Raw genomic sequence first — 22835 nt, 5'->3', positions numbered from 1 at the left:
TTTTTAATAAAATAGTAAAATTATACTTATCTTAGTAAAAAAAACTAAGAAAAGTATATTTTTTAAATAATAATACGTCGCAGCTAAGTCTCGAACTCTAGATCACTGATTGTTTCGCTCGTGGAATTACTAATAAATCTTGAAATTATTTTTTAATATGAATAGAAAAAAGATATTAACGTAAATTTATTTTAGGTAGTTTTTTTTAATAAAATAGTAAGATATATTTTTTAAAATTAAGTTTTTAAGATATTTATTTATCAAATTTAAATGGGATTTTATAAATATTAATATTTCTTTAATCCTTTCAACATGCCATCATGATAATTTTTTAATCATTCTAAAAATTCAAATTAATCATTATTGACAAAATAAATGGGCATCGACCGACCTACCCAAACTGAACCAATACGGAAACGGACCAGTGCGATTCCCCCTCGTTTCTTCCGTTCTTCGCCGCGAGACCTTCGACCGCAACTCAACTCCGGCGATCCCAAACATGGCAGCAAAACCCTTGCGAGTTGAGATCATTTGATTTCCTCCAGATCCTCCTCTATTTGCCCATGTTTCCTATCTTCTTTATAACCTGCTTTTCTTTGACCTTTCACGGCAGGAACGGGCTATGGAACAAGGTTCTGATCAGAGTCTTTCAGGTATCCCTTTATGAGTGATCCTCATCGTTTATGGGTTTTTCTGCACTGCTTTTTGTATCTTGTAATTGTGATCTAGTTTTGTTCTTTCTGAGTGACTAGATGAGGACGAGCCTGATCAGGTGACTTACGACCTCAATTTCTCCGGAAGAATCCAATCCCTACTCTTCTGTGGTCGCAAGGTAACTTTTTCGTTTGCTTCCGATATGTCCTGATTAAGAAGGTTCATGTTTTGTTGCCTTTTAGTTTAGTTTAGACCTATACCTCACTTTTTGGGTAAAAGTTTTACTGGTTTCGTATGAGTAAGGGGGAAAATATATTTTTTATTTAACTTCCGTCAAAATTTCATCTAATTACGTTCATAGACCATAGTCTTGACCCTTGCGTGTGACAACATAACTGATCCTACTGTGAAGCTAACTGAGATTAATGATTTAGACGCATGCCTTCGTAGCAATGGCTGCCAACTGAAGTAAAGGGCATATCTTGGATACTTGTAGTTGTTCCACAAGCTGCATTTTAGCAATTGAACATATAATTTCTTATTAGATAGCAGTCTGTTAGGTGTTCTTCATGGTGTTGTGGTTTCTTGTTCTGGTAGGAATTTATTACAACTATACTGCTAGTATGTGTTTTCTTTTTGATGCTGGTATATTTCATGCTTAGCTTGGATCAAGCTTGAGGAACCTTGAGTTTACATTTAGATGTCTTTTAATTCAACTTAAATGTGCCTATGGTTCCCTTTGTGCCTCTAAAGTTGCTAAGAATTCTTGATAAAGCTGCCATCATTTGTTTATGCAATAGTTGGATTAGTTGATAATGATGATTCAATCATTAAATGTGGTTCTTGTGCATTAGGTTCCATCCAAGGCTGGGTTGAGGATGGCCAATCTTATTTAACCTTAACCGTTCATGACAAAGGGGATGTTTTCATGAGTTAATTCTCTTAGAAAAGGTAGAAATCTTATGATGCACTAAGTCTCACCCTCGGTTTAATCATGAGGCATAATACATACTATTTCTTTGTTTTATCCATTTGAATTCTTGGAATTTGTCTTATTTATTTGACGAGGACTACTATTTTTTGAGGAAATAGGGAAGAGAAAACCTAAGCATACTATTATTTGACAAGAACTGTTAAGACCAGCCAATGACTATGTTCTTCTTCATGGCAGCTTCAAGATACTGATGAAGTAAATGAGCAGAGAATTTCCTCTATGTTACCTGAGGCAATAATCTTTGCAATATCTTTCAAGTTAATTTTATCAACTCTTTCTATCTCACATGCCAATATCTTGACTTGATTACCATATCCAGAAGGTGGAACTTTTGATGTCTGAGAATGGAATTCACAGAACCAATCATGAAGACCATGAGGTCACGCAGAATCAGCTTAGAGAAGACCATCATGCAGTTTCTAGTAGTGAATCTATTTCTGATGAGGTAGCTTTAGCAACCATTGTTTTTTTTTTGTCCATATATATGAAATGTAACCAGGGAATATGCTGTTTAGGCAATGTGGTCGCATTTTTGAGATTGGTAAAAATGGTTAGTGATTGAGAATTGCTTCATTAACTGTTTGTATCATAATGATGATTTTCACTTGAAATGCAGAGGATTCCTTTTGTTTTATGGATTATCTTTTATCTGTTTGATGCTGTGCTTATTCTGGTTCTTATTACCACATACTGTCTGTCTTACTTTGGTATATTTTAGTTAGGGGTTTATTTAAATAACTTATTTTTATGTGGCGTCATTTTCTTTTTTGCTTGGAATGCATTAGGAGAATATGGTCCTCACAGAGCTGTCAGATGCCTGTCCTGCTCATGTACAAGGAAGTCTTGTTGGTTCTGTAAGAAAAAATCAAGAAGGAGAATGCACAAGTTTGGAAGTAATGGGGGAAAGCAAGGAGTTATCTTCTTTGCACAAAAAAGCTTGCAGTTCCTCATTCACCAGTCGCATCTCAGAACCAAGAAAAGGTTATAGAAGTAGGTATCTCATTTTATTTTTGCAAATTTTAGTTTCTTTTCTTTTTCTAAGATTTTACAGCTACTAACTGTTATAATTAAACACTAGATTTTTTTGAAGAGATGTTTTCCAACCTGGAGATTTTTTCTCATGTTACAGCATAGGGAGATAGTAAACCTAAAATGATAAATATGCTTAACGGGCAGAGTTAGTTTTTCTGTGAAGAAAATAAATTAACTGTTTCATACAACGTAACTCTAATGTTATGTTTTTATTTTTATTTTTGCTGAAGTATGGTTAACAATAATTTCTATGATATGATAATTACATTAAGCACAAATAAAGATCTTTTATTCTAAGTATATTTGTATGTTATGTGGCTACTCGTATGAATGACCTAGGCTATGGGTTTGGAATCAGTTAGTGATGATCATGCCTGAATGGCCATAGATTATAAAGGTTTATATTGATCTTTCTTGAGTCTGATAACATTGTCCTCCACCCAACATGCCTAATAAAAGATGATGCAACTCCCAAACTTGCTCAAGATGATCCATGTTTGAATTATGTGATACATTAAGCTATGACATGTTCAGAGTTAATCCGCTATATTTCTCGTCTCTTATTTTTTCAATTTTTTTTGCCTAATTAGATTGAATAAACATCAAAATCAGTATATTTGAATTCCTTGTAAGATTAAACTGGATACCACTTGCATACATTTATATAATTGAAGGTAAAACCTTGATGTCAAATAATTTAAGGTTTGGAATTCAGTGTGGAACCCATGCTAATTTAGATGCTAATATTTGTTGAGAAATGCTTATAGCATTCCTGATAACATCTAAACATTTCTATTGTCATAATATGTTCATTCAAATCCTAGGAAATGTGTAATCGGTGAGTATGGATGAATATTGTGTAATTGCATGATTTACTATCCCTGTAAATTTCCACCTTTGTTTTTCTTGTGCTGATTTAATCAAATGGCAAACACAAATTTTCTTATAGGTGGCAAAAGCAAATCCAAGGCCAAGTTTTCTATTCGCTCAGATTTGCATTCCAGAAAACTACCCTCATCTTGCTCCATGGAAAAAAATGAAAACCCTTTTATGGCAACATATAAAAGCTTTGGAGAGCATGGCAATCTAGACTACAACACTTCTGAGAATGTGATGGTGCATCTAAAGCAACACCAGAAAGTTGTGCCTGCCAAGTTAGCACCTGATAAAATAGTTGGTGCATTGCCGTCAATGGCTGAACTACTGGAAGATTTGACAAAACATGGGCAAGCTACAGAAGCTTTAGATGTGGTCTGCATTTTTCATTTGTAAATATTAGTTGTCTGACTTAATCTTTTAATAGTTTTGATTCAATTTTTTCTCAGAAATCGCTGAAGAATGCAAGATCAAAAGAAATAAAAACACCATATTCTGGGCGAACTGTTTCTCACTTGGGTTTGAGATTTCTCGATAATGAAGATCCCCTTGAGTTTATGGGATGTGGAACATCTAGTGAGGATGAGGTACAAATTTTATTATGATAATATAATAAACAAAATATGTTTTTACCATTTATTTCCCTCTCTAGGAATGGATTCACAACCACTCAAGTTTTCCAAGGGAAAGTATCAAACAACATACTATGGGAGATTTATTTCAGGAAACCTTCAATGTATCAGCTGAAGGTAGCTCTTCATTGCCCAAGCACAGGAGTACAGGGTGAGGATATCTATGCTATCTATTTGTTATGTTTGGTTAAACTTGAAAACTGAAAAATAAAATGTTTACATACTTGTCCTAGTTCTTGTTATTTTATTTCAGGTCTAGTTATTATGGGAGGGTGCAACAAGTTATACAGATTGAGAAAGAGAGACATTTGGAATTGTTAAAGCAGCCACAGACAGTACTAAGCGTGCGCAGTAAGAGACATTCTACTCAGACTTCTTTTGACAATTATATTAGCAAATCCGATGAACCATGTACGCTGCCCTCAACAGCAGTATTCAGTTAAAGTAGTTTGTTCGCTCTATTATTATGCTTTGTATTGTGTTGTAAAGTATTTATTGACACCCATCTTAACAGATGAGCTAAGCATCATGGTGCAGATAATAACAAGATTTTTGGAGGCAAAACTGACAGTTTGCCATTGCTTATTTCTTGAAACTTTCGAGGTTTGCAACTATATTTGTTCTTTTCGGAGAAGAATGCGTTTTAGTTCCTCTAAATTCTGAAGTTCAATTATTATGTTTCTGGTAGCTATTGAAATTTCTCATCCACCACATGCCTGCCTAGAAATTGCATCTCCTTTGCTAACTTACATCAATTTTCCAATTAGATAGCTACCCTAGTTAGTTGGTTCTAGCCATAGCACATCATTTTTAATGTTAACTGCTCACTTGTTTGGCTGTCCAATACCATCAATCAATTAATACTGGAGTAATGTCCTAGTCATTTTGACTTTGATTGACTAAGAAAATAAAATGTATTTTGGCTAACCATGACGAGTCAGTCTGCTATGGGTGGATAAAATTTAAAAAGTTAGGAATGCAATTAGTCAGAATGACCATGAAGACCTTTATTCTTTTTTCTTTGTTCCATGAAGACCTTAACTTGCCAAAAATATAGATTTCTCCTCCCTCCCAAAAGCTTCTACTCTTTCAGGGAAGTGCCATGCCCTCTATGACTAAATGCTTGTCTGATTCGTGAATGATCATGGTGGAAGGGTGAGGCTGAGAATGGTCACAAGGTAAAGTCACATGGGCATCAAAATTTTTAGGGGCCAGCTATCATTTTCCATAGTTTAGTAGGCAAATTATTAATCAGGGCAACTTATTTGTAAAATTGAAATTTACCCTTTTTTTTCCTTATAAAAGTATTACCTTTTCGCTCCCAATGAATTAGAACACATTCCTTTTCTCCACTATCTGATGTCAAATCGAACACACACATAACTGTTGAGGTATGATAAATCAATATGGTCTATTTTTCCTCTGTTTGGATCAACGTTGATTTGACATGACTGTATCTACAAAGATTTGCATAGGTAGGCATTTTTTTAGGATTTTTGGTGCAAGTCCATCAGAATTATTTATAAGTAAGCTCACCATACTTACAATCCTTCATCAAATTCTAAATCATACTAATTACCTGAATAATAATGATTGCCAGATTAACCAAATGTTTTTTTTTCACTAATTTTTTTGCGGTTTGAAAGAGGCGGGGATCCCCTTTTCGTGTTGTTTTTTTATTTTTATTTTTTAATATCTGAGATTCATGTGTCACTTCTGTGGTTACCATTTGATAATCTTTGCCATAACTTTAGGGTAGTAATTTGAAGCCATCAATGTGTTGGGCTTATCCATCATAAGGTTAACTAATTATTGAGCAGACCGTAGAAAGTGATTCTCTTGTTGTGTTTCCACATGTAGCATCTTGACTAAACGACGGAAACAAAAAGGAAAGTCAAATGCTAAAGCAAACTTACATAGAAAGTCTTAACAGGAAAAATCACAGGTGAAGGCAATCTCGAAGACACAAAACTCATATTTCAGAGTATAAATCTCAAAGCGAGTTGAGTAGTCACTCGGCGACAAGTACATTGAATTTAGCAGGGAAAACTACTGTGTATCAAAATCCTAACATCTTGCCCCCTCTGCTTTCACCAAGTCTTGAGTTTCTTACTCAAAATATTTTCCTCTTATGCCATTGTTGACTGAAATATAACAGTGTTACCTTTGGCTTTCAGAACTAAGGAAAAACGCCTGCAAGCGAGAACACTTGCAAGCCTCTCTGCACTCGTAGAATATTAATCAATTGTGTTTCTTTTTTACTATGATGTTGATGTATTTTGATTTTACCTGGGTCATTAAAGTATATTTTTTAGACTTTGTAGCACATGAAAATTTGATACGGTTAGCAAAACCTCTAATAAGTGGACCTCATACTGCCATTAACCACTTATCCAAAAGGCTTACACTTAACCCAGTTAATAGTATCTTACCCATCAAAGTTTATAAATTCTCTTTGTTATGCTATAATCCACCTATGTAGGAACTAAACTACTTGTCACAACATTCTTTCATGCCCAAGTGAATACGTATCTTGCACAAAAGCTGCAATATTGATGACCCTGTTTAGTACTTCACATTACTGTTTGGATTTTTTTTTTAGGGGCAATGCGAGAATGATTCCAATAAATTTGCAGAACGGTTGGGAAATCTGAGAACAATTATTTTCAGTTCAAAATTTTGCAGCAATGTGGAGCTTGAAGTAGGTAGTTATATTCGCATACATCCGCCATGGTATGACCTCTGCTACATTTTTCAATTAGCAATTCTGACACTGATAGTGGATAATTTATCCTTTATATATTTAAAAAAGAATAAGAAATGATGGCTTTTTCACATTTACACAGACAATTTATATATTATATTGTTAAAACTATACAGTCGGTTGCTAACTATTATACAATGGTTAAGGTTATTCATGCATCACTACTCGGATTCTGCAGTTTCTCAACTAGATTTGACCCACTTGTGAAAGAAAATTTCAATTAATTGTGTCCCCATGTAATCATATCAAATTATGATATCAAACTCTGATGAACAAATCTATCTGCTTTTATCGAGTTGCATTTTCACTTTGGACAACTGTGGATAGCCGAAAACACAAACTAAGTTTCTGCTTTCTGTTTTTTTTTTTTTAACAAACAGGAAAGAGGTTCTAGGTACCAAAGATGAGAAGATCATATTGTGCAGTTACTTCTCGCAGATTTTGACATGACTCTTTTATGAAAACTGTGGCATGGATGATGACCTCAGACTGCAAGATTTCATCAAAATTCTATATATTCCCTCTTTTAGACATGCTAAATTCCAAGCGGAATCTCTCTTTTTCCCATCACTCGCAGAACCTTTTCTTCAAGGTATCCAGCTAGCATTCTTTAACTAAGATCATTCATAAAACCATCAATCTCAAATTTCTGCTTCAACTAAAGTTGCGAATGCAACATCCCCAAATTAATTTCAGAAAATAAATGCAAGAACAAGGAGACTTAGGAGAGAAGTTAAAAAAAAAAATCAGTAACTACAAACCGAATTCTTCATCTCACAGGACCTAAAATTTAAGCCCAAATTGCCTTAAAATTATGCATCACGATGGCTGGTCCAATGCTTCTTGGCTCTTGCAGGGTTCTTGGAGGTTCCTGACACCGGGCAATCATTAATGGTTAATTCGATCCTACCATTCAGGGAGTGTCCTCACCTCTCACATTTGGGTGGTAGGTTTAAATTTTCCGTCATTAATGAAAGCTTAAATTTTTTATCAATATGCAAGATATCAGGAATCTCACGCCACTCACCCAACAACAAGGACGTTTAATAAATTTGTGGATCCAACAGCAACTCCTCCTAACTCCCCTATCTACAATCACTGTTGTAGCAACGAAGACAGTGTCTGGAATCACGATCGTAGTGAGCTACGTACGAAATGGTTTAATAAAAGGGCACTGTGCTTACTGCTGTCGTGTCTGTTGATACTCCAAAGACGACGAATAGGAAGGTAGGGTTCGATAACTGGTCATGTGAATGAGGATCCACAGGAGCTTTAAAAGGATTCAGTCAAATGACAAAACGAATAGGCATCTTTTTTACACGACGAATTGGATAATTAAGAGGTTGTCATGCATGATGAAGCGGCAACAAGGACAAGTGGTGAAGCTGAGTATGCTGAATTGACGATGATCGTTAACTCTGTCGGCAGGAACCATTCATCTTATAAACTTTCAACATCTTGATCTCTTGCATATAGATATATTTAATTTATTAAAGCAAACAATATTTGAATTTATGATTTGTTAAAAAAAAAAAGGTATTTAAAAAAAAAAAACAGGAAAAAGCGGTAAGAGTGGACTGTGGAGTCTAATACTGAATACAGTGTGGGAAGCTTTTTAAAATGTCTGAGTGCTCTGTTCTTGATCATGTTACCAACCTTGTTGAACGTTGTTCTTAAACTGCTACCATTTAGTTAAGATTGATCCACTACACATATAAATTCCTGTCATTTGTAAAACTAAAATCAATTGAGTTGTATTATATCATTTAATATTCTTCACTTAAGTTTCAGTTTGGTACAATCAACTTTTCTCTCTCTCTTTTTTTTTTTTTTCCTGAAAATGCCTTGGACTTGCTTGTGCTTGGGTTTGCCTAACATGAAGACATTCTTTGAAGAATTCCATGCATGAAGGCAAAGGGTAGGTATATGCCTATCTATACCAAACACATGATAATGCTACCAAGCCTTAATTGCACTGAAATTTCTAATGTTTGACATCTTTCTCACAACTTGGAAAATGTCAATTTTGTCTCCCCCATCTATTGAAATTTAAAGACAGTCCGTGTTCCTGCTTTATTTTTTGTTTTAATTCATATGTTTGAATTTTTTTCCAAATAATTTTAAAGATGGATGATCTTCTTTAATACGCCCACCAAATAAATCCATAGCATAATTTATATATACTCAAAAATAGACCTTTAAAATGCTCATCCCATTTGAGATTTGAACTTTGTTCTTTTTATTATTCATTTGAGTGCTTTATTACTACACCACACGTTTGAATGCCTTCAGGAAAGATTGCTCAGAATATTTCTTTCTTTTCCTTGCAAACAGCAGAGGTGACGATGGATGGCTTGATGGAAAATATTTTATTTGCTTGTTCTTGAATTGTTTCTATCGAATTCTTTATTTCTTAACCAATACGTTACTTTGTGTTGTGGAATCATTCTCATCGTAGCTGTCATCAACCAGGAGGTTAATTATCAAATTTAATCAGATTTGCTTTTAAAAATATTAGCAGATTTAACACTGGATCTTTGTTCTTTTCAAAGATATCATAGGATTAATTTTATAATTTTAGATTATTTTGATATACCTCATATTTGCATTGAGTAATCCATTCGCCCTAACTTAAATCCTAAATTAGAAAATTAAATCTGCACCAAATTAGACCCGTAAAATAATTTATTGATATACAAAAAAATTACATCAGTATAAGGACTCTAAACAACCCCGTCTCTTTTGATAATAAATGTGATCTTATGAAAATCCCTTAGTTAGGGTGGGATGGTAAAAAAAAAAAAAAAGATGAACTCCTTAGATAATGAGAATTTAAATCTCATCTAGGGCACATTACATTTGGAACATTTGAAAAACTTGTGACGTTGTGTCTTTGTTATGATCCATCTGTACTTCTCGATTTACCCGATTGATCGGAGAAAACTTTCATCGGATTGCAAGAGTCGGATACTTGGATTATTTAAAAAAAAAACAAAGTAATCTTATGATACTTCAACAAAAAACAAGAAATGTGAGCAATTCTTTTCCAAGGTTATACCCTACCCCGAGCTCGGTCCGGACCTGACTCAAATGCATAACTGGGTCACAGGGATAGTTATCTGTTGATCAAGTTAGATAGGTCATAATCGTAACTATTTCATCCCTAGACAGACAACCCAATTACGATTTCAATCCAATTTCAATTGTGAACTGACAGTTTGAACCACTAGTTGTATCGACCATTCAAACAATTTTTTTTTATCAAACCCTACAATTTTAAGTGATTTATTCTCCCAGCTCTATAAATAGGCTATCCATGTTATTGTTTTCACTTCAACTTCTCTTCCTCTCTAAATTCTGAAATATCAATTGTTTTCAATTTTAATTCTTAGATTCTAATCAAAGGAAATTCATTTCAATCTCGGATGAGTAAGACAATAGCAATTCCCAATGTAAGACTATATTCAATTTATAGCAACTTTCAACAATTAAGATGAAAGAAAGTATTAAAACTTTTAAAATTAAGGATACTCTGTTTTCAAAATTGTCTATTTTTATTAAATATTTTAAGAAAATTATTGTTTTGTATGGAGAAACAAGAGCAAAATGTAAGTATAGCAAGACCTCTTATAAATTTCAATCGAGTGGCAATTATGAGTTATTGAATTGACACATCGAAACGAAACACCTAATTGAGTTTGAAATCTAAAAATTACTTAACCAACTATTAAACGTATTCTCTAAACTACACTCACTTGTATAAATAAAAAATTAGTGAGATAGAGTAAAGAAAATTTAATTGAAGAATTTAGTAAACAAAAAACTAATGAGATAGAGTAAACAAAATTTAATTGAAGAATTTAGTAAACTAAATAATATTATTATGTTCTGATATTTAAATTTACTATTGACAAACTTATTTATATATGAGTACGACTTGTTATTAGATTGACAATTCTTGATTAATTTTAAAATATTTATTAACATATCGAGTCTATGACGAAACTCCTCACAATATATCAATTAATGTGTTTAATTTTAGATGAATATTGATTAACTTCTAAAAAGTTTTCAATATCATTTGATAATGCATTATACTACAAGTATTAATGAATTTTAATTATATATTAACCTATTATTTGTGGATTTTTTTTCATATTTGATGTATATGTTGTGTTTTAAATTTATGAATCCAAGATAGATTAAATGTTTAAAATCAAATTAAACTAATTAAAATTATTATTTCTTATTTGTAGTCACATCCTACTATAATGAAATAATAAGGTAATTTTTAAAAAATTAATGGAATAAGATGTAAAAAAATTTCACTAGATGTATCAACACTTGGAATTCAATAAATTATAACAACATTCAATTTAATATAAAGAATTATTGTATTGATTTTTGTATAAAATACTAATATCTATTTATATTTATTTTCACACGAATAAAATATATGTAATAGTACTTGCGAAATTTTAAAAATATTTAATGATGGAATTGAACAACTATCCAGTATTTATTATTTTCTCATTTAGTTGTAATGAATTTTTGTAACATAACTTTAATCTTAAATGAATATAATTATGAATAAATTTTTATTTCCTTATGGGTTAGTAAACAAAAATGCAAAAAAGATATTTTTATCATGTTCTTGATATTTATTTAGTTGTATTCATTTTAGATTGTAAATTTAAATTAGATATTTACATAAATATTAGTTATATATTATGATCTTTTAATTTAATTAAAAAATTATTCTTGTGTTGTTCCCACTGTATTGTATAAAATATTAAAAATAGTTTATGTGATATTTATAAAGATTATAATTTAAAATATAAATTAGAAGATAATATGTCTAAAACATATAATATTAATAACACTAATAATTTAAAACTCATAAAAGAATAATTTTTATTAAGAGATGAGCGAAACGTGCATCTGGATTCTCAAGTTCTAAACATAAATTTATGAATTATTTATGATTTCTTTTGATTTTAATAAAAATATATAATAAGTTAGATTTTAAAATTTTGTGTCGATAGACGTATATCTATACTTAAGTTCTAAACATAAATTTAAAAATTATTTATGACTTCTTTTGATTTTAATAAAAATATATAACAAGTTAGATTTTGATATTTTGTGTCGATAGACGTATATCTATACTCAAGTTCCAAACATAAATTTAAGAACTATTTATGTCAAGCATAAATATACGTCTATCGATACAAAATACACTAAACGTATTTACTCAAAATTATCCCATCCTCTTCATCATATCAAAAGAAAGTTTAGCTTGTTTAGTGTCAATCATTGCTAAAAAAATTAGATATTTAATTCTAGAGGTAATATGTTGGATGAGACGGTCTACTTTGTCTTTTGACTCTATGAAAGCACAAACATTATTTGATAATTAAATGAAATTGTAAAGAATATAATGTTGGATCTTATCTACTATTCGGTGGACTTGTATTTGTAAACATGTGGATTTATGCCAATAACAATCCAAATCCATTAAGTGATCCAATAAATTATTATAGCGGATTTGAGTTGTTTGTAGGTTTACATGTGTAAAACCCATTAACCAACATCGTTATTAATAATGGATTACTAACGGATACGGGTCCACCATATATAGGGTTAGAGATCTAATAGATTTCTACATTCGCATTAGCGTGAGATTACAACGCCATCATCCTAGTTCCTTCATAAGACTAGCCTCTCACTCCTCTTCTTCTCCACAAGATCTCTTCTTCTTCATAGATGACGCTCTATGATGATGACTCTTCTGCTGCATTTAGGTCTATTGTCTTTAAATTTATGAATTTATTTTCTTTTATAGATTTCATATGAAACCAGATCCTTGTGCATGTATTGTTTTTCTTTTACTTGAGTTTATTTGTCTTAGAATTCATGTGGTTAGCGAAACAAGAATTCTAACAAATGGTATCAGAGCTATGACTATTTCATCATTTTTTATAGCGATAAAGTTAGGTATTTCGTCGATTTCCTTGTTTTTTTAAACCCTAGATTCAAATTTTCTAGCTTAAAACATTTGTTGGGTCGAAAATCATAAAAAGAAAAACATAGGGTACAATAGTTTTCAAGTTTTTCATGATATTTGTGAAGAACACAAAGAATGACAATAACCACTGCCATTTTTTGAAAAAAAAATAGTCGTTTAGATTTGATTTTAGGGTTAGGGTTTTTGGCGCACCACGACCATGTGACTTATTAGTGCACACTATGGTTGGGTAGTGCCCTGGGGACAAATGTGACCGCACACGACCTTGTTTGCCAACACAACAAGGTTGTGTAATGTTTTGGTCGGGACATTTTTTGTCCAAGTCGGGCATGGCAGTGTTGGCCAACATGGAATGGTCATGTGGCATTCTGAATGAGCCAAACACATCCATGTTGAAGAACACATCTGAGCTATGTGGTATACAGGTGCGTGCCACAGTTTTTTTGAAAAACACAGCTAGGACATGTGGGGCTAGTTCACCTTGAGTGTCAACTATGGTTGTGTCATATGACATGATCATACCGTGTAATGTTCTGGAACCCAGTTTTTAGGTTCCTAAGGTTTTTGTAAATCTATCTGTACATGTGTTGCTAAGTTGAACTAATGCATCAACTCAAAGTAAGACACCTTAGCTAAGTTTAATGTATTTTATGTCGATAGATGTATATCTATGTTAAAAGTGATTGACTCAACTAAGGGATAAAATTACTTTTATATCAGATATATGTTTAAGATAACTTACAACTAAAGAATAAAATTTTGTTTGTTCAGGTCATACGAACAATATGTCAACCTAAATGAAGACATATTAGGTGGCTGATTAAGATTATTGTGAGCTATAGTTTCGTATAACTCATATAAAGTGTTAATTATACATATAAAGTGTCGGACTAAAGAAAGGCACGTTGTGTAATCAACTAAGGTTTAAGTTATCGATGGAGACTATCACTAACAAATTATATTTTAGTCCAAAGATTAAATTATAATGTTGTATTTGGTTTATCATTAAGAGTCCATTCACATGTATAATTTTATTGAAAATTAACTTATCTATGTTCTTCGCTTTAATTAATCATGAACTTGTTGTATTTTCTCTTTTAAATTCCAGTGCAATTACTAATTGTTAATGTTAATAACATCCCTATACTAACCCAATCTAATTTTGCCAAATGAAAAAAGTATGTTATCATAGTTTTGGGTTCCATGAACTTAGACTATGCATTAAGATACGTTCGCCCCATACTCTTAACCAGTGCTAGCATTGTAGAATAGAGGGTTGAATTTGAAAAGTGGTAGCGATCCAATCACATAAGTCTAAGTATCATGAGACTTCTAATTCTGGTATCGCTAAAGAGCTCAATACTTGAAGGGAAGAATGTTAGAAGTTTTTTAAATCAACTGGTAGACCAATTTGTATAAAACAAAAAGATCAACACTACTATATTTCTCTCGAAGTTGATGTCCATGTGATATAATGGTGAAGAAATATAAAAAAGTATATTATGGAGATTTCTAATCTTTCAACAAGACATAAGACATTAAAACTTGAAATGTTGAGAGTATGTTAGTACATTTGTCTTGATGTCTCTGGTTACAAAGTCATAAGAAGTATAAGAAACAAAATAAGGAACCCATTTGTTAAGGGTGGTCCTAACAAGTGGTATCAGAGTCATGATTTAAATCGGATGTCATGTGGGGTGGTCTTGAACGAAGTTAAGGGGAGACTCGAAGTAGATCAAGAGTGGCTTGATACTTGTGGGAAGGCCCGAAGCAGGTCAAGAGTGACCAGATGCTTATGGGAAGACTCGAAGAAGGTCAAAAGTGACCAGATACTTGCGAGAATACCCAGAGGAAGTCAAGAGTAACCAGATGCTTACGAGAAAGGGGAGGCCGGACAATGAGACTAATAGTAGTCCTTCGTTTAAGGGGAGAATTATTGAGAGTACAATCAAAGTCCCATATTAGAAATACATAAAAAAAATATAATAGGTTTAAAAGATAAAAGATATCTCCATTGGTATAAAACCTTTTAGATAGAGCTTAAAAATAAATACATAAGGGCTTATACCCAAAGTGGACAATATCATACAATTATGAATGCATGTAAATTCTTTTGGTTCTAACATTTTTAATGAAACTTAATTTTAATTTCTTGTTTGGAAAAATCAATTTATTCTTGTTCATTTAGAAATAAAATTTTTAGTATTTTCTCTAATAGTGTCGGTTGGCAATGATTCCTTGATTGATAAGTTGTATAAATTGAATATCTTACTCCTACTAGTGACAACGTAATAATGCATAGTATATGTATGAAACATAAATTGACTAACGAGAATCTTTCTATATTGTAGAATAAGTGTTTAGGACATATATCCAAATAATGTCTAGAAATGTTAATGTCACATGGAAATTTTGATTCCCTTGACATGCCAGACATTAATGTCTATATAGAGTGTGTTAAGGAGAAAATGACTAACAAAAGAAATAAGGGCGCAAGCCAATATTTTAGATCTAACACATATAAATATTTGTGAACCATTCCGTAAGACATCTTGGAATGATTATTCACAATTCGGCTATATGTACCTTATTCATAAGAAGTTGTTAAAATTTTCAAAGCCGAAGTTGAAAATTAATTAGATAAGAAAATTAAGACTGTAAGACATTATCGTGGTGTTGAATATTATAGTCAGTATGACGAATAGGTGAACAATGTCCTAGATCTTTTATGAATTACGTTGTTGAGTGTGAAATTGTATCTCAATATACCATGTTTGGTACTCCTAGTAAACATGGTGTAGCTGAGCGATGAAATCATATCCTAAAAATATGGTGAGAAGTATGATAATTTTTTCTTCTCTAATGGAGTCTTTGTAGGGTGAAACACTTAAAGAAGTTGTGAATAATCAAAGAAGTATGATTATTCACAATTCGGCTACACCTTATTTATAATAAGTTGCAATCTTTGGACGCGTTTAAAATTTTCAAAGCCGAAGAAAATCAAATAGGTAAGAAAATTAAGACTGTAAGATGTGATCATGGTGGTGAATACTATAGTCGATATAACGAATAGGTGAACAATGTCCTAGACCTTTTGCGAATTACGTTGTTGAGTGTGAAATTGTATCTCAATATACTATGTTTGGTACTCCTAGTTAAAATGATGTAGATAAGCGATGAAATCATATCCTAAAAATATAGTGAGAAGTACGATAACTTTTTCTTCTCTAATGGAGTTTTGTAGGGTGAAACACTCAAAGAAATTGTGAATAATCAAAGAAGTATGATTATTCACAATTCGGCTACACCTTATTTATAATAAGTTGCAATCTTTGGACGCGTTTAAAATTTTCAAAGCCGAAGAAAATCAAATAGGTAAGAAAATTAAGACTGTAAGATGTGATCATGGTGGTGAATACTATAGTCGATATAACGAATAGGTGAACAATGTCCTAGACCTTTTGTGAATTACGTTGTTGAGTGTGAAATTGTATCTCAATATATCATGTTTGGTACTCCTAGTTAAAATGGTGTAACTGAGCGATGAAATCATATCCTAAAAATATGGTGAGAAGTATGATAACTTTTTATTCTCTAATGGAGTCTTTGTAGGTTGAAACACTACTCAAGCTTGCAATTTATCTATTTAATAGAGTACCTAGTAAAATAATAACGAAACCCCCATATGAGATGTGGATGAGTAGGAAGCCTAACATTAGGCATTTACATGTCTGGAGTTGTCTGGCTGAGACTAGGTTTTATAGGCCTAATGAAAAAAAATTGGACTCAATAACTGTGATCTATCATTTTATGGGATACTTTGAGTCCAAGGGCTATAAATTTTATAACTCCTTTAGTAGATTCTTTTTCTAAATAAAAAATAACAAGTTTATTGAAGACAGTGGGATCGCTAAGGTAAAAAAATATCTTTTGAAAAAAATATTACCAATCCTCTTGGAGTCACTACTAGTACAATTAATAGTGTCATGGTTTCCATACCCTACATTATCTTACTATTTTATTAAAAATCTCTCCCCTTTACTAACTAACTTTGGTGAAGCCTAAAATGATTTTACGTTAATATCATTTTTTCTATTCACACTAAAAATAATTCCAAGGTTTATTAGTAATTCCACAAGCGAAACAATCAATGATCTAGAGTTCGAGACTCAGCTGCAGCATATTATTATGAATTTTTCTCATCATTAATTTTCTCTGGTTGTTTTATATAAAAAAATATAGTTCTCTTTAGTCCCACATCTTAGAATTGACAACACTATGATCAAAGAAGCTTCTATAAATATTTTAGGCTGACAATGTTAACAAATATACTTTTCTTAGTTTTTTTTTACTAAGATAAGTATAATATTAAATTAAATTATTTTTTTCATAGGGAAGTCGTAAGGGTGACACTCGAAAATCCAAACAATTCAGATTTTCAAATACCCAAATAATTCAGATTTTCAAAAGTCAGGTACTTTACCCTAATGACTTTACTTTAGTATTTTAATGCTAAAATGCTTTAATTAATATAATTTCATTATAAAGGGTCAATGTAATTTCATTGTATTATATTATACACGTGACGCGTGTGCACGATCACTAGTATATATTACACATCCACTCGAAGTAGTGAACTAGGATATTCATGTATCATCTCTAATGCAATTAGAGGGTCCTTTCTCAGTAGGAGCAAGTTTGTTATACATGTATTATATGTGGATGACATATTACTCGCAATCAATAATAATGCTCTACTGTGTGACACCAAGTTATTTCTATCAGGTAATTATGAAATGAAAGATCTTGGTAAAGTTTCCTTTGTTTTAGGCATATTAATTTGTCATGATCGTTCAAGAGACATTCTTGAATTTTTATAAAAGAGCTATATTGAAAAAGTGCTTATACAGTATGACATGCAAAATTGTGCAGTTAGTGACATACTTGGGTCTAGAGGTAACATATTTAGTTTGTAACAATGTCCACAACTTGAACTTGAAATAAAAACGATGGAATAATTCCCTGATCCATCAACTGTGAGAAGTCTCATATGTGCATATATAGATTTGTACGTGTCTAATTATAACATATATAGTGGGGATGTTAGATAGGTATTTGAGTAACTCAGGCCCATTACACTAGAAAGTTGTGAAGAGAGTGATGTGCAGTACTTGTAAAAGACTAAATAACACATGCTTACGTTCTAACCACCTAGAGGTGATTAAATATTGACTCTAATTTTTCTGGGTGTTTAGATAACAAAAGGTCCATTTTGAGCTATATTTTCATATTTGCTAGAGGAGCTATATCATGAAAGAATATTAAGCAAATACTAATGGTCATTTCTACTATAGAGATAGAGTTGATAGCTTGTTACGAAGCATCCAATCACAGAATTTGACTACGAAATTTCATCACAACATTACAAATCGTTGATGACATTGACAGGTCATTAAGAATTAACTATGATAATAAAGCAGAACTTTATGCCAAGAATAATCGTAATTTGTTGAAATCGAAGCACATCGACATTAAGTGTCTAGTTGTTAAAGAAAGAGTTCAGACATTAGGTGATGATAGGGCACGTCAGCACAGATTCTATGTTGGTAGATCCACTGGCTTGGTACCTAAGGTATTTCATGTGCATGTTGTAGATATGATGGTCCTTCTTATGGAAGAAGTACCTATCTAGTGGAAGTTTATATTTATTAAGATGCTCTATATTTGTTTTTGAACACAGACACTTTGTTTTATTTTATTGTACATACTTAAGTTCATAACATTCATGTGTATTTTAATTTGACACTTTGAAATAAAGTTGTTATGATTTACTACTACTATTTTACATATGATTTTGTAAATGTGATATAAATTTCTTTTAGAATCATAAGGTTTGGATCATGATTTGTTGCAATTTAGCAAAAAATATTTGCAAATATGATGAAACCCTTTTGAATCATCATTAGGATCAATTGGAAATTGACATGCACATATCACATTTTATGTAATTCTTATATTATACATCGACATCTTGATCTATATAACTGTTAGGTATATTGTAATCATATTATAATAACTTTGACTTTTTAATCTTATACCAATAAAGTTGATGGACCGGATTATTTACAAAGGCATTTTGTACCTCTAAAGTTTGACATTATTATTGATGTCAACTAAAGTTTTGCTCGTATGTTGTATACAAATAATATGCCGTCCAAGTATGTTGTCCAAGTGTGAGATTATTGGATCTTATCTACGTTTTGGTGGACTTGCTTGTATTTGTAAACATGCAGTATGCCATTAAGAATCTAAACTCATTAAGTAATCTAATAAATTATTATATCAAGTTTGAGTTATTGGATGTGGGTTTGCATGTGTAGAACTAGTTAACCCGCACTATTATTAATGATGAACTAATAATGGATGCAAGTCCATCATATATAGAGTTTGATCCCCACTGGATTAGGGATCCGACATATTTCTACGTTCCCATTAGCATAGAGATGATGATGCTGTCACTCTAGTTCCTTCAGAAGACCAGTCCCTTTGCTCCTCTTCTTCTCCACGAGATCTCTGGACTCTGTGGGTGACACTCTATGATGATGACTCTTCCACTGTATTAAGGTCCATTGTCTTTTAGTTTGTGTATTTATTTTTCCATTATAAATTTCAAACAAAGTTAGATCCTTGTGCATATATTGTTTTTCTTTTACTCGAGTGCAACTGACTTAGAATTTATGCGGTTAGAAAAATAAGATTTCTAACATATAAAGAATATAATTTTCAGATAATGAGATAGAAGAGTTTGGTATGAACAAATACTACAATAACAAGAAATAGAAGTGATCAACAACGTCATTTTCTAAAACAATATGGATAAAAAGATAAATAAAGTACATGAATTTGATTTTTCTATATCCGAAATGGATCCTATGCAACTTTATATATGATCCTGTCCGAACCAAGAGTCAGCGGATGCTGGGCACGTGGCGCTCTCTGCTGGATCTTCGAGTGCTCCGGCGAACCTGCAACAAACCGGGCCGGGAGGGGTTCCCGGCGACGGTCCTCCGACGCTCAAGTCAGGTAGGCTATGGAGAAAGTGGCTGCCAAATCTATATCATGCGTACCTTTGGCGAAGTAATAGCCTCTTTATATAGGACGGAGAAAGAATTGATGCACGCCCATCGAGATGCGTACGTGTCAGCAACCCATACCACGGTATGCACTTGTCAGAGAGCTTACCTGATCCCATACTGCTACAGTGAGAGAATGTTCTTTGATGGGACGGCAGGACCCCCGTTGTCAGGCTAGTCGTATGGCATAGCCATACGACTTGACGGCTGTCAGAAAATGTTCCCATCTTTTACCCACCGCCTGTCTGGGGAGCCCGGCCCACCGGGCGGGCGGTGAAAGTCCGGACGCGGTGAAAGTCGTCCGGACGGCCCTGATTCTTTGCGCCGTCCGGGGGGTGCTTCCTTCCGCTCGGTCATTGTGCACTGCTTCATTTGAGCGTCGGAACCCTGGTCTCTACCAGGGTGTCTTTTTACTATCAGATTTCCCTTTTTTCCGAGTCCGGTCGGCTCGCCCCTTTCGGGTGAGCCACTGGACCCTTTGACCTCCCCTCAGCGTTGACTCCTTGTGGGGTTCCGGCTTTTTACCGCCGGATCACTTGCCTTCCTCTCGAGTCTAGTCGAAGGAGGCAAAGTCCGACTGACTGGACTGCCGATCTGCCGAACAATGATTATTGCATTAGGCCGCTCGGCGCGACATACGGCTGCTCATCCATGCGGCGATATCTGTCCGTTCGGCGATACTTTGTCCATGCCTTGTATTTTCTTGGAATCGACGTCCGTTGTTCTCCCACACCTCCCATCACGTGCTCTGCGCACGGTAAGGGGAGTTCATTAAATGCGGCTAGTAACCGGCTGACACGTGGCGATCGTGCATTTGTCAGAGTATGGCGGTTGCGTCACTTCCGATGGGACAGCCGCCGTTTGAAACGGACGATCAGATGACAACCTCGATATCGACGACCTGGATCGGACGGTGGAGATCGCTTCCGGGCGGCGATATAAAGCCCTTGACTCCGTTTCCGCCGCCTTTCATCTTCTTCATTTCCAGATTCCTGTCGCTCCTCCTTTCGCCGGCGACCTTGTGCTCAGACTTCCCGACGATCACACGGCAATTTCCGATCATCTCCCTCGCTTGTAAGATCCTTTTTCTCGCTCGAGACGCGTTCTTCTTTCTGTTAATCATCCTCGTCAGTCGGTTTTCTTCCTTTGCTTGAACCATCCTCTTCTATCCCGCATTCTGGCCTTTCGATCATGACCAGTACCTCGCAGTCAACCGGCGGTGCTTCGGGTCTTTGGTACTCGAACATGGAAAGTCGGTTCGACGAGGAAGACGCCATGCGCCTTATTCGAGCATATGACCTACCGACCGACCACGAAATAGTGTTAGCCACGCCTTCCGATCGGCCTAACGATCCTCCGTCCGGCACTGTTGTCTTCTTCCGTGATCAATTCCTGGCCGGCCTACGTTTTCCTCCTCACAAGTTTTTCTTAGAAGTTTGCAACTATTTCCGCATTCCGCTCGGCCAAGTAGTTCCCAATTCTATTAGATTGCTGAGCGGAGTGATAGTTTTGTTCAAACTGAACGGCATTCCCTTAAACCCGAAAATCTTCCACTACTTCTACTATCCCAAGCAAGCCGAGTGGGGTACCTTTGTTTTCCAATCTAGGATAGGCTTCGTCCTTTTCGATAATATGCCGAGCTCCAACAAACACTGGAAGGAGCATTTTTTCTATATTCGTTTTCCCGAGCGGCCTACTTTCCGCACTAAGTGGCAGATAGCTATGCCTGCGCAACCGGAACTCGGCAAGTTTAGAGGTGACGCAGACTATCTCCATGCAGCCGAACGGCTAGTAGGTCAGCGCTATCACATTGACAAGATGCTTCTCCCATGAGTAATGCATATATTCGGCTTGTCTTCTGCACCAGCCGATCTGCCTTGTAGCATGAGTAAGCTTCCCTATCTCCTCCTTTATTTTGTTCTAACTGATTTATTCTCTGCTTCTGCAGCTGAGGTCATGTGGAGAGCCAGAGCTACCGAGAAGCTCAAACTGAAAGCCGCTCAGATTGAGGCGGTGACGAACGGGGCATGGCTCCGGCTGACCGACCGGCGAAGAAGGTGAGGGGACGCCAACGGTCCCGAGCCCGGACGCCCCTGCCCCTCCCGATGAGGCCACGGCAATATAGAACATGGAAGTGAAGTGAAGTGGAGGCCCGTTCGGCCGATGATGTGCCGCTGCGCACTCGGAAACGCCGGCGACCGAAATCCGCACCTACACTTGATGAGCCGGTGCTGTCTGGGACGGTTTCCCTCGAGAGTACCCCTACCCTCAGGATTCTCCGAGGGCCGGCTGGAAGGTCCGCCGTCCAGCCCTTCGAGGACTCGACGACGTCTCAAGCGTTTAGGCGAGCTACCCTCCTCTTCTGCTGGTGGGCCATCTCAGAGCGGGCCGAGCGGCCAGAATCTACTTAAAACCGTCCTGCGCCTCCCTTCGGAGGCGTACATGGCTGCCGCCGATCGGCCGGTATTTCCCGAGCAGATGATCACCCTGACGGGTCCTCTCGCACAAGCTTGGATAGATGCTCGGAGTCGTATAGCCAAATTGACTCCCGGGCAGCTCGGCGACAGCAACCTTCAATCAGCTACCGGGGTATGGCCCCTTCCCTTCTTTTCTCTCCTATTTGAAGTTTTTAATTGGCCGAGCTGGAGGAGGAACTGAAGAAACAAAAAACAGCTGGGGACGCCAGGCAGTCGACGGCCGCTCTGGAGAAGGCCAAAAAATC

General features: G+C 34.8%; 1 protein-coding gene across 1 annotated transcript; it reads left to right on the top strand.

Moving 5' to 3' along the window:
* Positions 1–389: 389 nt before the first annotated feature.
* On the top strand, positions 390–7522 carry LOC122008292. The gene is made up of 13 exons (XM_042563986.1): positions 390–520; positions 614–653; positions 753–832; positions 1826–1879; positions 1968–2093; positions 2434–2638; positions 3630–3931; positions 4006–4143; positions 4209–4339; positions 4442–4599; positions 4703–4791; positions 6791–6921; positions 7333–7522. The coding sequence occupies exons 1-13, from the start codon at positions 500–502 to the stop codon at positions 7400–7402; spliced, it is 1545 nt and encodes a 514-aa protein (XP_042419920.1). The 5' UTR covers positions 390–499; the 3' UTR covers positions 7403–7522.
* The last annotated feature ends 15313 nt before the right edge of the window (positions 7523–22835 follow it).

Source organism: Zingiber officinale, chromosome 8A (genome assembly GCF_018446385.1).
Source record: "Zingiber officinale cultivar Zhangliang chromosome 8A, Zo_v1.1, whole genome shotgun sequence".
In the NCBI taxonomy this organism is placed as follows: Eukaryota; Viridiplantae; Streptophyta; class Magnoliopsida; order Zingiberales; family Zingiberaceae; genus Zingiber; species Zingiber officinale.
Note: the sequence above shows the minus strand (reverse complement) of the source record. Positions and strands in the feature narration are given on the sequence as shown.